The 14143-nt window shown below is 45.5% G+C and overlaps 1 protein-coding gene across 1 annotated transcript; it reads left to right on the forward strand.

Annotated features, from left to right (window-relative positions):
• The first annotated feature begins 638 nt into the window (after positions 1 to 638).
• On the forward strand, positions 639 to 12991 carry KCNV1 (potassium voltage-gated channel modifier subfamily V member 1). The gene is made up of 3 exons (XM_045002952.1): positions 639 to 1099; positions 5170 to 5696; positions 12480 to 12991. The coding sequence occupies exons 1-3, from the start codon at positions 639 to 641 to the stop codon at positions 12989 to 12991; spliced, it is 1500 nt and encodes a 499-aa protein (XP_044858887.1).
• Positions 12992 to 14143: the final 1152 nt, after the last annotated feature.

Below are 14143 nucleotides of genomic sequence, written 5' to 3' on the forward strand. Positions count from 1 at the left end.
ATTTGCCTTTCCTCCCCCCCTCCTTCTTTTATGATTCATCAAATGTTGTCTGAGAGACAGGTGATGATGGTGCTAAAATGCTAACGACAATACTCCCCTGGATAGTTGAAAAGAAGACACATATAGTCACAATCCCAAATTTCAAAGCAACTGCATCTTATATTAATGTCTCATTATGGTAATAAATCAATCTTAGCATGAAACATGATCCTTTAGGCACTGTAATTTAAGGGCATATCTACAGCCCTTTCAAGTCATTGGGAGTTTTTCCATTGACTTTAATGGGATTTGGATCAAGCCTTTAATGATCAATCAAATTTCAATTGGTGTAAAACCAATGCAAGGTAAACATATTTCAGGGATCATTATTATTTATTGTTAACCAGATGTATATCCTGCTGGGCTACTTCTGTCTCTTTGTTAAGCTCTATCTGAGATGGATGCTTTGCTCTGAGCAAGTGGGGTCAGGAATGTCCCCTTGAATCTGTAAGGAAATTGTATGAAAGAAATACACTTAAAACTGGGTTGGTCCATTTCCCTCAACTGGGCTGTCTTCTCTTCACTTTTGCTGTGTCTTTTAACATAGGAGACAGTGGGCTGCTGCTGGCAGCTGCAGGATGAAGTCGCCTCCCTGCTGCATGTCCCTTTCTTCCCAGACAACCGGACAGGAGCCAGGGGACAGCACATCGCTGGGTTCCTTGGAGTCCAGCGTCTTCTGCAGTGAAGAGGAGCAGGGGCCCTTGCTGCAGAAAGTTGACCCCTCCTTGGACTGTTTCATCATCAATGTGGGAGGCAGCCGCTTCGTACTGTCCCAGCAAACTCTGTCTTGCTACCCAGACACCCGGCTTGGGAAGCTGGCCGTGGTGGTGTCCGCTGCCCGGGATGTAGCCTCTAGCCTCCTGGAGCTCTGCGACGATGCCAACCTGGTGGAGAACGAGTATTTCTTCGACCGGAGCTCGCAGGCATTTCGCTACATCCTGAATTATTACCAGACAGGGAGGTTACATGTGATGGAGCAGCTGTGTGCCCTCTCCTTCCTGCAGGAGATCCAGTACTGGGGTCTGGACGAGCTCAGCATTGACTCCTGCTGCAGAGACAGGTGAGCACTGGGAAAAGGAGGAAAATAATAATGTGGGCTGGATGCTCTCAGTATCAACTCCTGCTGCAGGGAAAGTCAGGCCCTGGGTTGTGAAGGGAAGAGAACCAGCAGTGTGGGTTGGAGGAATTCAGCATCAACTGCTTTTACAGGGGTAAATGGGTGCTGGGGAAGGAGCTGAGCTGCACAAACTCAGCACCAACTCCCACTACATGGACAAGTGGATATTGGACGGGGGAGGGAAAAGGTTGGAAGAGGTCAGTGGTGATTGTTACTAGAGGGGAGGTTGGCACTGGAGGCAGGATAATGAGATTCAGTATGGGAGCAGCGGCTGGGCAAACGCTGCATCGACTTCTGCTAAAGGGACGGGTGGCACTGGGAGTTCTGGATGGGAGGCGGAGGAGGCAGAAGGAAATGACTGGGGGGACAGGCTGAGGCAGAAGTGACAGCAGATGAAAATGTTAAATAGGGACGAGGAGAAGGCAGAGAAGGTGGACATCTGTGACATTTGTGCTAGGATATTTTTATTCTTTTAATTCTATTGGTTGTGGTTAATTTTGGTTGCTGGTTTGTTTGTTAATATTGAAGTGTGGAGTGTTCTAAAAATGATAAATAAAAAATCCAAAATACTTACATTAAAATCATTATAATCAGATGAATGTGATACAAAAACCAGTGCACACCTGCACTGCCTGACAATCCAATAGTATCTATTCCAGAATGGTTTCAAGGTGCTACTCAATTTCACTGATTTCTTAATCGATTTTCAGGCCAGAAAGGATCATTATGACCATCTAGTCTGACCTGCATAACACAGACCATAGAATCACATCTAGTAATTCCTGTATCATGCCCTTATCCTGTGGCTGAGCTAGAACGTATTTTTAGAAAGCCTTCTAACCTTGATTTAAAGGCTGATGAAAATCCACCACATCCCTTGGTATGAGGCTTGACTATCAACAGAAATCAATAAATGTACTGACTACCAGCATGTATATATGGAAAAAAGGATTCTTTCATGTTTCTTGGTAATCTCCTTGTTTAAAGAAAATGTTCCATAAATATGGCCCTGATTCAGCAAAGCATTTAGCACATGCTTAAAATCCATAATAACTAACTCCACAAAGGTGGATAATTGCTTTGCTGAATCAGGACCTAAATGTTTAAATAAGGTGCAAATAGCAGATATAATAAAATAGGTTCTTGAGCTATTGGTATGCCTTGGACAAAGGATTATAAAGGTATAAAGGATCATATACCTCCCTTCTAAGCATTGCAACTATAAAGCAATGTAATAAAATTAAGTAAAATATTATTAGTAAAAATGACAAGATGGTTTAGAAACATAGGGCCTGATTCTGCCAGTCTTACATGAGCATCCCCTACTCTCACAGTTAGTCCCACTGACGTTAAGAGTAGAATCATAGAATTGTAGGACTGGAGGGGACCTCGAAAGGTGATCTAGTCCAGTCCCCTGCACTCAAGGCAGGACTAAGTATTATCATTCTAGACCATCCCTGACAGATGTTTGTCTAACCTGCTCTTAAAAACCTCCATTGATGAAGATTCCACACCTCCCTAGGCAACTTATTCCAATGCCTAACCACTCTGACAATTAGGAAGTTTTTTTCCTAATGGGCAACCTAAATCACCCTTGCTGCAATTTAAGGCCATTGTTTCTTGCCTTTTCTCAGAGGTTAAGAAGAACAATTTTTCTCCTTCCTCCTTGTAACAACCTTTTATGTACTTGAAAACTGTTACCATGTCCTCTCTCTCTCTCTATATATATATATATATATGGGGGGGAGGAGGAGAGAGAAGAGAAGGGAGGTAGGAAGGGAGGGGGAGAGAACACTCACATACAGGAACTCCTCACTTAACGTTGTAATAATGTTCCTGAAAAATGCAACTTTAAGCGAAACGATGTAAAGCAAATCTAATTTCCCATAAGAATTAATGTAAATGAAGAGGTTAGGTTCCAGGGAAATTTTTTTCACCAGACAAAAGACTATATATATGGTCTTTTATACACACACACACACACACACACACACACACACACACACACACACACACAACGTTTTAAACAAACAATTTAATACTGGTACACAGTGATGATGATTGTGAAGCTTGGTTGAGGTGGAGGAGTCAGAGGGTGGGATATTTCCCAGGGAATGCCTTACTGCTAAATGAACTAGCAATTGACTGAGCCCTCAAGGGTTAATTCTCACAACACTCTACAAGGCAGCAGGAAAGGAGGGAGGGCAGACAGAGACACACACCCTGTGTGTGAGAGAAAAAAATGTGCATTTCCCCTTTAAGTAGCTGACCCCAGGCTTACACTGCCTTGTTAATTAAATCAGCTCACTGAGACCTGAGACCGCAGCTACTGCCAAGAAGCTCCCTCCCTCCATAGTGTGTCTCCCCTGCTCTATGGAAGATGGGGTAAGCGGGGTGCAGGAGCAGGGGGGAGGAGGAGACACCCCAGAGGTGAAAGTAAGCCAATCCGGTCTGGTAGGGCGTACCGCCAAGAGCCAGTACGCTGTGCCGGACTGCATCGACTTCCACGGCAGGGATTGAAAGGGCTTAGAGCTCCCCGCCACTGTGGGCAGCCCAGAGCCCTTTAAATCCCGGCTGCGGCTCCGGCGGCAGGGCTGGGGCCGGGATTTAAAGGGCTCAGAGCTCCCTGTGGCTGTGGGCAGCCCAGAGCTCTTTGAATCCTGGTCACAGCTCTGGCGGCCGGGCTGGGGCCAGGATTTAAAGGGCTCTGGGCTTCCCGTAGCGGCGGGGAGCTCTGGGACCTTTAAATCCCTGCCCCAGCCCCGCAAAGCTCGGGGTTCCCCCTGGTGGCCAGAACCCCGGGCCCTTTAATTTGCCCCTGAGCCCCAGGGGGCTCCCAGCCACCTCTGCAGCTGGGAGTCCCTGGTTGATTTAAAGGCTCTGGGTCTCCCAGCCACAGCTGGTTCCCCAGGGCCTTTAAATCTTGAGAGGCCACGCCTCTTCTGGATGAGGCCACGCCCCCCGCGGGACTCCGGCAGCACCAGTAAGTCCTGTAAGTTACTTTCACCCCTGAGACACCCTGACATTAGCTCCCATTTCCCCCCCCTCCCCCTGTACAGCAAGCAGGAGTCTCTGGGAGCAGAGCCACCAAGGGGGCGGGGGCACAAGTGAAGCAATTTGCCCTAGGCCCCAGACCCCGCAGGGGCCCCACGAGCCCTCGCCCGGCGGCGCTCCAAGTCTTTGGTGGCATTTCTGCGGTGGGGGGGCCCTTTAGTGGTGTCAAAGACGCAGAGCGATTGAAGGGCCCCCCGCTGCCGAAATGCCACCAAAGACCCAGACCGCCGCCGGGTGAGTACAAGCGCCGCAGCTCCCCCGCTTTGCCACAGGCCCCCTGAATCCTCTGGGCAGCCCCGTCTGGGAGCAGCTCCACAGCAGAGGGCAGGAGCAGCCCATGGCAGTGTGGGGAGGGACAGCTGCTGCACAGGGAACTTAGGGGAGTGGGGAGCTGATGGGGGGGCTGTTGGTCCACCCTGGTTCCAACCACCCACCAGCTAGCTACAATGGGCTTCTCTTCCGGCAAGCTGCTCTTCCTGCAAAACAGGCAGCTGCCAAACAACTTTAGAAGGGAGCATTTCACAACTTTAAACGAGCATGTTCCCTAATTGATCAGTAATTTAACATCGAAACAACATTAACTGGGACGACTTTAAGTGAGGAGTTCCTGTATCTAAAGCTTTGTGGTATCAAGCACATATTTATATCTTTGTTCTGGCATAATTTCCCAAACTGTAGGCCTGCTCTTGGCGCATTCAAAACTCTCACTGATATGAATGAGCACCATAGGAACATAATGGCTGTGTAGATGTGCTCTGTGGCCTTAACTCAGCAAAGCACTTTATCACATTTTTGAAGTTAAGGATGAGCTTATGTCCTTTCCTGTATCAGGACATATCAAATTCCCTTTAGGAAGATTTACTCTGGTTGTAGGGGGGTTTTCATGTGAAAGGCAGTTTCCATAACAGTGCAAAAATTGTCATTCAAGGTTTATATTCTGGGTTGGATTTCCTGGGCAGGTACTTCAGGAGGAAGGAACTGAGTGAAGCCTTGGATATCAAGAAAGATGCAGAAGAGCTGGATGCCCAGGATGAGGAAGAGGATTTCTCCGGGAGTCTCTGTCCCAGTGTCAGGCAGAGGCTCTGGGAGATGCTGGAGAAGCCTCGCTCTTCTGTAGCTGCCAGGACTTTTGGCACCCTCTCTATGGCCTTTGTTGTCGTGTCCATTGCCAATATGGCCTTGATTTCTGTGGAGCTGAGCTGGTTGGCGCCCCCACTACTGGACGCCCTGGAGTACGTGTGCATTGTCTGGTTCACAGCAGAGTTTGCCCTGCGGCTCCTGTGCACACGGGATCGGTGCCGCTTCCTGAGGAGCGTGGCAAACATCATAGACCTGCTGGCCATTTTACCCTTCTACATCACCCTGCTGGTGGAGAGCATGTGCGGTGGGGAGAGCTCTCAAGAGCTGGAGAATGTGGGGCGTATCGTCCAGGTGCTGAGGCTGCTCAGAGCTCTGCGTATGTTGAAGCTGGGCAGACATTCCACAGGTACCTTTAGCTCATGGATTTAACACAATATTGGTTTTGGGGTTTCATAAGCCAGAAGAGGTCAAAAGAACTTAACCAAGCAAGTTAAACGTACAGACACATAGTAATGCTTACAGATTATCCAAGGTGCTGGTGCCTCAGTAATAAAACTGAATCTGCATAGAAGGGATGGAAGGAAATTACCTATTGGTCAAATACACTAGGTACCTACTCAGGGTGGCTAGTCTCCCGCTGCTCCTGCCACTGCCTACACTTCAATTTTAGTGCACTAGCTAGCAGAGCTAGCATGGGAATGGAATTGACACCTGCAGCTCGAAGTGTAGGAGCCTATGACGGCTCCTAGTGGCAGTTCCCCAGGTTTGTAATGATGATTGTTGACATCAGATAACTTCACTTTGAAATTTGGGGTCACACCTTTCTATCTTTCATATGTTTATTTAAAAACCATTCAGGAAAGTATTATCCTATTGGTTTAACATCACCTGTCTCTCTCCCATATAGAGTTTAGTGATTTCTTGTCATAGAAAGGGAAAAATTGAATTAATCTTATCAAAACTTGATAACTCTCCTAGTCTGAGAGTGAAGTATCACTTCACCATTAAAACTGAAAATAGTAGTCCATTTCTTTAGCATACAGAATTAGATGCCACTTAACTACACATGAAAGCAGCTCCAAAGAGCTTAAATGCCAGTGGTGATAATTGCATACTTTTTGCTATTTAAGTTTTACCAGTCGCCCAGACTCAGAGCAGTAAATCAAAAACTGCAGCTCGCTATAATTTGAATATTGTCAGAAACAGTTCTCATCTTCTGGCAGAGCAGGCGCTGCTGTTAACATAAACCTAGTAAATCAGAATGGAAATATACACTGTACAGATCTGGAGCCTTTTTCCTGATAGTTAAAGATGACAAAATGGTGAGGGTTTTTCATTTTGATTCTAACGCATACATAAACATAGTCATTAATATGGAAAGTTCTGCACACAGAGGGGATCATCCGTAATCACATCTCCCCCTCCCACCTAGAAGCAAAGTCACCTACCTGTATGACATCATCCCTGGGATATTGTGGAGACCCCTTTGCAAAGTTGGGATCCACTCCAGGGGAGTGGATGGGGACGGGGCAGGCTGGGGGAAGGGACGGGTTAGCCCTGCTGTGCGTAGCAGGGTGTGGCTGAGGAATGCTCACCATGCCCTGCACATTTTGTGAAGAAATGAGAGATCCAAACTATTCCTGTGGGTGGGGGTAATAAAGACAGATAGGACACAACAATGCCTCTGCAAAAGCTGAGCTATGTTTGGGGAAGGGATGTGGTCATAAAGGGGACATAAAGCAGGCTGTGAAGGCTGAGCAGTGGGATTTGATACACCTATTCAACCTAGCACTTCCCCAGCACAGGCCTAGTGGCACACAGGGCCAGGGCCACTGCTCTGCCTCACCTAGACTCACCGTTACTGGCACCCCTCGTGCTACTGGCAGTGCTACCAAGACTCACTCCTTGCACTCCCCAGCACCTACAGCGAAGTTATTGCAGCCCTCCGCACAGAAGGAAGGCAGGACTCCCTAAGGCCTTTCTGCTCAACTTCAATGTGCTTGTGCTGGAGCAACAATGGTTTGGCTTGGCCAGATAAATAATTTGAAAAGAATTGCTTTCATATGGTAAGAAATTACAAAACCTGCGCAGCCCCTGACACCTACTGATCACTGAGAACATGCTTATTGTGTGCCCTTTAACTTGTGTTTGGCTAAAGTTGTCTGGTTTTGACCTGCAGCCACTGGTTCTTCTTATGCCTTTCTCTGCCAGATTAAAAAGCCATTTAGTACCTGGTGTTTGCTCCCTACGAAGATACTTATACATTGCAATCAAGTCACCACTTGATCTTCTATTTGCTAAACGAAACAGGTTGAGCTCTTTAAGTCTGCAAGGCATTTTTTCCAGCCCTCAGATCATTTTAGTGGCTTATTTCTGCATCCTCTCCAATTTTTCAACATTTTTTTTTAAATATGGACACCAGAACTATGATATTCCAGTATCAGTCTCACCAATGCCATATACAGAGGTAAAACCACCTCTCTGCACCTACTCACTACAGCCCGATTTATAAATCCAGCAAACAAAAACATGGGAAGAGAGCCCTGAAATTCACTAATGCTTACAAAAAGAGCAATGATGACAGTATTTGACTTGTAACACTTCCTCTCTGGGTCACTGAGAAACTAATTACTCAATCATCCCTTCTAGTTATTAGTTTTGCAAGGTGTTGAATGCCACTAACTTCCTTGCAAATTGAGGGTCATCAGGTCTGGTCCTTAGGGCTGGTCTATATGCAGCTTTTGTACCATTATAACTATATTGAGCGATATAGTTAAAAGTAATACATCCCCTCGTGTGGATAAATTTATACCAGTATAAAGGTGCTTATATGGTATTGCTTATTCCCCTAAATTTACAGGAGTATGCTATACCAATATGAACATCTAAACCAATATAGTTATAGTGCTACAAAAACTGTGTGTAGACAAGCCCTTTAGTTAGGTAGGGTGGAGGAAAAGAAAAAAATCTCTAAAAACCAAGGAGTCCATTTGCACTCTCTGAAGTGCAGGCATTAAACCAGGGGCTTTGTGTGTGCACTGGAAAATAGAGACTGGCCCAAAAGCAACAAGAAATCTTAAACACATTTATGTCTCAAAGAATCCTGTGGCACCTTATAGACTAACAGACGTTTTGCAGCATGAGCTTTCGTGGGTGAATACCCACTTCTTCGGATGCAAGTGGTGGAAATTTCCAGGGGCAGGTATATATAAGCAAGCAAGAAGCAAGCTAGAGGTAAAGAGGTTAGATCAATCAGGGAGGATGAGGCCCTGTTCTAGCAGTTGAGGTGTGAAAACCAAGGGAGGAGAAACTGGTTCTGTAATTGGCAAGCCATTCACAGTCTTTGTTTAATCCTGAGCTGATGGTGTCAAATTTGCAGATGAACTGGAGCTCAGCAGTTTCTCTTTGAAGTCTGGTCCTAAAGTTTTTTTGCTGCAGGATGGCCACCTTAAGATCTGCTACTGTGTGGCCAGGGAGGTTGAAGTGTTCTCCTACAGGTTTTTGTATATTGCCATTCCTAATGTCTGATTTGTGTCCATTTATCCTTTTCCTTAGAGACTGTCCAATTTGGCCGATGTACATAGCAGAGGGGCATTGCTGGCATATGATGGCATATATTACATTGGTGGACGTGCAGGTGAATGAACCGGTGATGGTGTGGCTGATCTGGTTAGGTCCTGTGATGGTGTTGCTGGTGTAGATATGTGGGCAGAGTTGGCATCGAGGTTTGTTGCATGGATTGGTTCCTGAGCTAGAGTTACTATGGTGCGGTGTGCAGTTGCTGGTGAGAATATGCTTCAGGTTGGCAGGTTGTCTGTGGGCGAGGACTGGCCTGCCACCCAAGGCCTGTGAAAGTGTGGGATCGTTGTCCAGGATGGGTTGTAGATCCCTGATGATGCGTTGGAGGGGTTTTAGCTGGGGACTGTATGTGATGGCCAGTGGAGTCCTGTTGGTTTCTTTCTTGGGTTTGTCTTGCAGTAGGAGGCTTCTGGGTACACGTCTGGCTCTGCTGATCTGTTTCCTTATTTCCTCGTGTGGGTACTGTAGTCTTGAGAATGCTTGGTGGAGATTTTCTAGGTGCTGGTCTCTGTCTGCGGAGTTAGAGCAGATACGGTTGTACCTCAGTGCTTGGCTGTAGACAATAGATCTTGTGGTGTGTCCGGGATGGAAGCTGGAGGCATGAAGGTAGGCATAGCGGTCGGTAGGTTTTCGGTATAGGGTGGTGTTAATGTGACCATCACTTATTTGCACCGTGGTGTCTAGGAAGTGGACCTCCCGTGTAGATTGGTCCAGGCTGAGGTTGATGGAGGGGTGGAAGCTGTTGAAATCGTGGTGGAATTTTTCCAGAGTCTCCTTCCCATGGGTCCAGATGATGAAGATGTCATCAATGTAGCGTAGGTAGAGAAGGGGCCTGAGTGGACGGGAGCTGAGGAAGCGTTGTTCCAGGTCGGCCATAAAAATATTGGCATATTGTGGGGCCATGCAGGTGCCCATAGCGGTGCCACTGATCTGGAGATATATATTGTCATTAAATTTGAAATAGTTGTGTGTGAGGATAAAGGCACAGAGCTCAGTAACCAGTTGTGCTGTGGCATCATCAGGGATACTGTTCCTGACAGCTTGTATTCCATCTGTGTGTGGGATGTTTGTGTAGAGACCCTCTACATCCATGGTGGCTAGGATGGTGTTTTCTGGAAGGTCACCAATGCATTGTAGTTTCCTCAGGAAATCAGTGGTGTCACGGAGATAGCTGGGAGTGCTGGTAACATAGGGTCTGAGTAGAGAGTCTACATATCCAGACAGTCCTTCAGTGAGAGTTCCAATGCCCGAGATGATGGGGCGTCCAGGATTTCCGGGTTTGTGGATCTTGGGTAGTAGATAGAATAACCCTGGTCAGGGCTCTAAGGGTATGTTAGGGTACGCCCACATCTCGAATACTGTGTACAGATGTGGTCTCCTCACCTCAAAAAAGATATTCTAGCACTAGAAAAGGTTCAGAAAAGAGCAACTAAAATGATTAGGGGTTTAGAGAGGGTCCCATATGAGGAAAGATTAAAGAGGCTAGGACTCTTCAGTTTGGAAAAGAGAAGACTAAGGGGGGACATGATAGAGGTATATAAAATCATGAGTGATGTTGAGAAAGTGGATAAGGAAAAGTTATTTACTTATTCCCATAATACAAGAACTAGGGGTCACCAAATGAAATTAATAGGCAGCAGGTTTAAAACAAATAAAAGGAAGTTCTTCTTCACGCAGCCCACAGTCAACTTGTGGAACTCCTTACCTGAGGAGGTTGTGAAGGCTAGGACTATAACAATGTTTAAAAGGGGACTGGATAAATTCATGGTGGCTAAGTCCATAAATGGCTATTAGCCAGGATGGGTAAGAATGGTGTCCCTAGCCTCTGTTCGTCAGAGGATGGAGATGGATGGCAGGAGAGAAATCACTTGATCATTGCCTGTTAGGTTCACTTCCTCAGGGGCACCTGGCATTGGCCACTGTCGGTAGACAGATACTGGGCTAGATGGACCTTTGGTCTGACCCGGTACGGCCTTTCTTATGTTCTTATGTTGATTTGTTCTGGTGTTAGTGTAGGGAGTGTCCTGAGTAGATGGTGCAGTTTCTTAATGTATTCCTCAGTGGGATCTGAGGGAAGTAGCCTGTAAAATTTGGTATTGGAGAGTTGTCTGGTGGCCTCCTTTTGGTAGTCAGACCTGTTCATGATGACAACAGCACCTCCTTTATCAGCCTCTTTGATTATAATGTCAGGATGGTTTCTGAGGCTGTGGATGGCATTGCGTTCTGCACGACTTAGGTTGTGAGGCAAGCAATGTTGTTTTTCCACAATTTCTGTCTGTGCACGTCGGCGGAAGCATTCAATGTATAGGTCCAGACTGTCATTTCAACCCTCAGGAGGAGTCCAAACAGAACCAGTTTCTCCTCCCTTGGTTTTCACACCTCAACTGCTAGAACAGGGCCTCATCCTCCCTGATTGATCTAACCTCGTTACCTCTAGCTTGCTTCTTGCTTGCTTATATATACCTGCCCCTGGAAATTTCCACCACTTGCATCCGAAAAAGTGGGTATTCACCCACGAAAGCTCATGCTGCAAAACGTCTGTTAGTCTATAAGGTGCCACAGGATTCTTTGCAGCTTCTACAGAACCAGACTAACACAGCTACCCCTCTGTTTTATGTCTCAAACTCCCAGAGACTCCAATGGCTGTCTGAGACCTGCAAAAACGTATGAGTTCAACCTTAGTTTCCAACATTATTTGGTTTAGTCAGAGCTCAGTGGGAGTAATTTGTAAGCATTGCATTTCTCCCCCTCAGTAAGAAAAACAATATTAATTATTTAAAAAAACAGTAAGAGAAACACTTTCTCAGAAATCATAAAGTCCTCAGTGATCAAGAAGATATAATACAGAGACCCAAGTTATCATAACTGGCTTTAGAGGATGCCCTGTTTTGTGGATATATTTTGTTTTTCATTTTTGTGCGTGTGGCTTTTCTTCCTTTGCACTGTTATTGTATTTGCTTTTTCACCCCTGCACTGGCCAGCCTAGGGGCACTGCATACCCTAGAGGGGGAGAGGCAAAGATCTACCATATGTGCACACTTATCTTTGTCCTGTGCAAGTCTCTGCACACTCATGCTCCCTCTCCCTACCCACTCAGCTTTTGCATAAGGGTGCAAGTGAGGCAAAGGTGAAGTTGGACAAAGGTGATCTCCTTATGCCTGATCCCATCCCCCAAATTGAATGGATCATTTCCCTCATAACAAGTTACTCCAACTACATTGTAATTGAAGGGATGTACCTGGCAGAGCTGGCAGTAACCAGCATAAGAGAGGAAGGCATGAGCTGTGTATCTCCCACTCCTATCTTCGCATCTTCCCCCTCACTTTAATATGATTCATGATCAGCCCCTTATTAATTTGTATACTGGACATCAATATCTATTCTTTTCCATTTCAAAATAGGGACCATAAATCAGAGACCTCTGTGTTTTATTTCTTGAATAATCATGTTTTTCCAGTGGTTCTCCAAACAGCATTGCCTCATCATAAAAGCATTCCTGAGGTAGAAACATAAAACGCAAAGTGTCTAGCTTTCCAAACAAGTGCTTCTTAACAGAGGTATGAAGACAGTTACATGGATCAACCTACTGACAAGATTTTTTGTGTTCCAGGCTTGCGATCTCTTGGGATGACTATTGCACAGTGCTACGAAGAGGTTGGCCTGCTGCTGCTTTTTCTTTCTGTGGGAATATCTATATTTTCCACGGTGGAGTATTTTGTTGAACAAGGTGTCCCTGGCACAACTTTCACAAGTGTGCCCTGTGCATGGTGGTGGGCAACAACTTCCATGACAACCGTTGGTTACGGCGACATTAGACCAGACACTACCACTGGCAAGGTAGTGGCCTTTATGTGTATATTATCGGGAATATTGGTCTTGGCTTTGCCTATAGCTATAATAAATGACCGTTTTTCTGCTTGTTATTTTACACTGAAGATAAAGGAGGCTGCTCTTCGACAGCGTGAAGCTTTAAAGAAGCTCACAAAGAACACATCCACTGACTCAAATATCAATGTTAATTTGCGAGACATATATGCTCGCAGTATCATGGATATGTTACGGTTAAGAAGCAGAGAGAGAGTAAGCACCAGGAGCAGTGGTGGAGATGATTTTTGGTTTTGACTTTATAAAATCTTGTATAACATACAGAATACTTCAAGGTGTAGTAGTGAACGGTAGGACAGCTGTCATTTTACATTATTCGCGCTTGCAATTTTATTTTCTTGGTGTGTTTAAGATAACTAGTGTAGGCCAAAGGCATAACTCAAAAGCTGGGAACTCTCAAGGGGCTTTGAAACTAATTTTCAAAATTAGTTCTTGAACTGGAAAAATATAGGGGACCCATGAAAGTAAATAATGAGCCAAATCTTTGTCTATGAATCTTATGTCCTTGCTAACATACAGTAATAAAGTTTTACACCCTTCCCGCCCCCGCTCAAAAGAAAAACAGAGGGAGGAGGCTTTTGGTGGAAAGGATGAGGAAATTAAAAATACTTGAAAAGAAAGAAGCTTAAGGAGTAAAGCACTGGTGACATTTCTGATGGCTTTTACATTATGTATTATTGTTTGTAGACGTAAACAAGAGTCAACGGGCTGATCCTTGTCCCCATTCTGGCCTCCATCTACTACAATATCAGTTTCATGGAGGGGCCACAATAGGCTGCGGGAGAATTTTCCCCAGTTCAGGAGCAGCACAGAGCTAGCATAAGCAAGCACCCTCACATGCCCCAGTGTAGGGCACATGCTTATGCGTGGTGTTCTATATTATACAGATTCTGGGTTGCTGTACAGTCCATAGGCAGCCATGGAAAATCAGCCATAAGTTAGAGCAGCCTCTCGGGATACTGTAACTTACATCAGGGTCTGTATCAGTATCTGCAGCACAAAAGTGGCTTTTGTTTCACTCCCCCCAGGGCTGTTCCTTGTGTATTGTGCTATCAAGAGACACTGCCTGGAAGCTACCATCATGGAGTTTGAGACAAATGTTGCCTCTATTTGTCTATATAAGCACTTTTCTCAGTTTTGAGGGGACACTGGATTAAAAAAATCCTGTATTTAGAAACTGAGGCATCAAAAATTCCAGGGGAAGAATTTAGTTTATTTTAATTAACTGAGTCTTTGCTAAAAGCTTCAGGTTGACATCAGAAAATGCAGAAGTTCTCTTTTTAATCACAGAGGAAATAAGACACTTGTTTCAGCTTAGCCCATTGAAATCAGTAGGAGTTTTGGGTGGCTAAATAAGTTAATAGTTCTCACTGGGGCATTAGAGAAATC

This window comes from Mauremys mutica, chromosome 2 (genome assembly GCF_020497125.1).
Source record: "Mauremys mutica isolate MM-2020 ecotype Southern chromosome 2, ASM2049712v1, whole genome shotgun sequence".
Classification (NCBI taxonomy): domain Eukaryota; kingdom Metazoa; phylum Chordata; order Testudines; family Geoemydidae; genus Mauremys; species Mauremys mutica.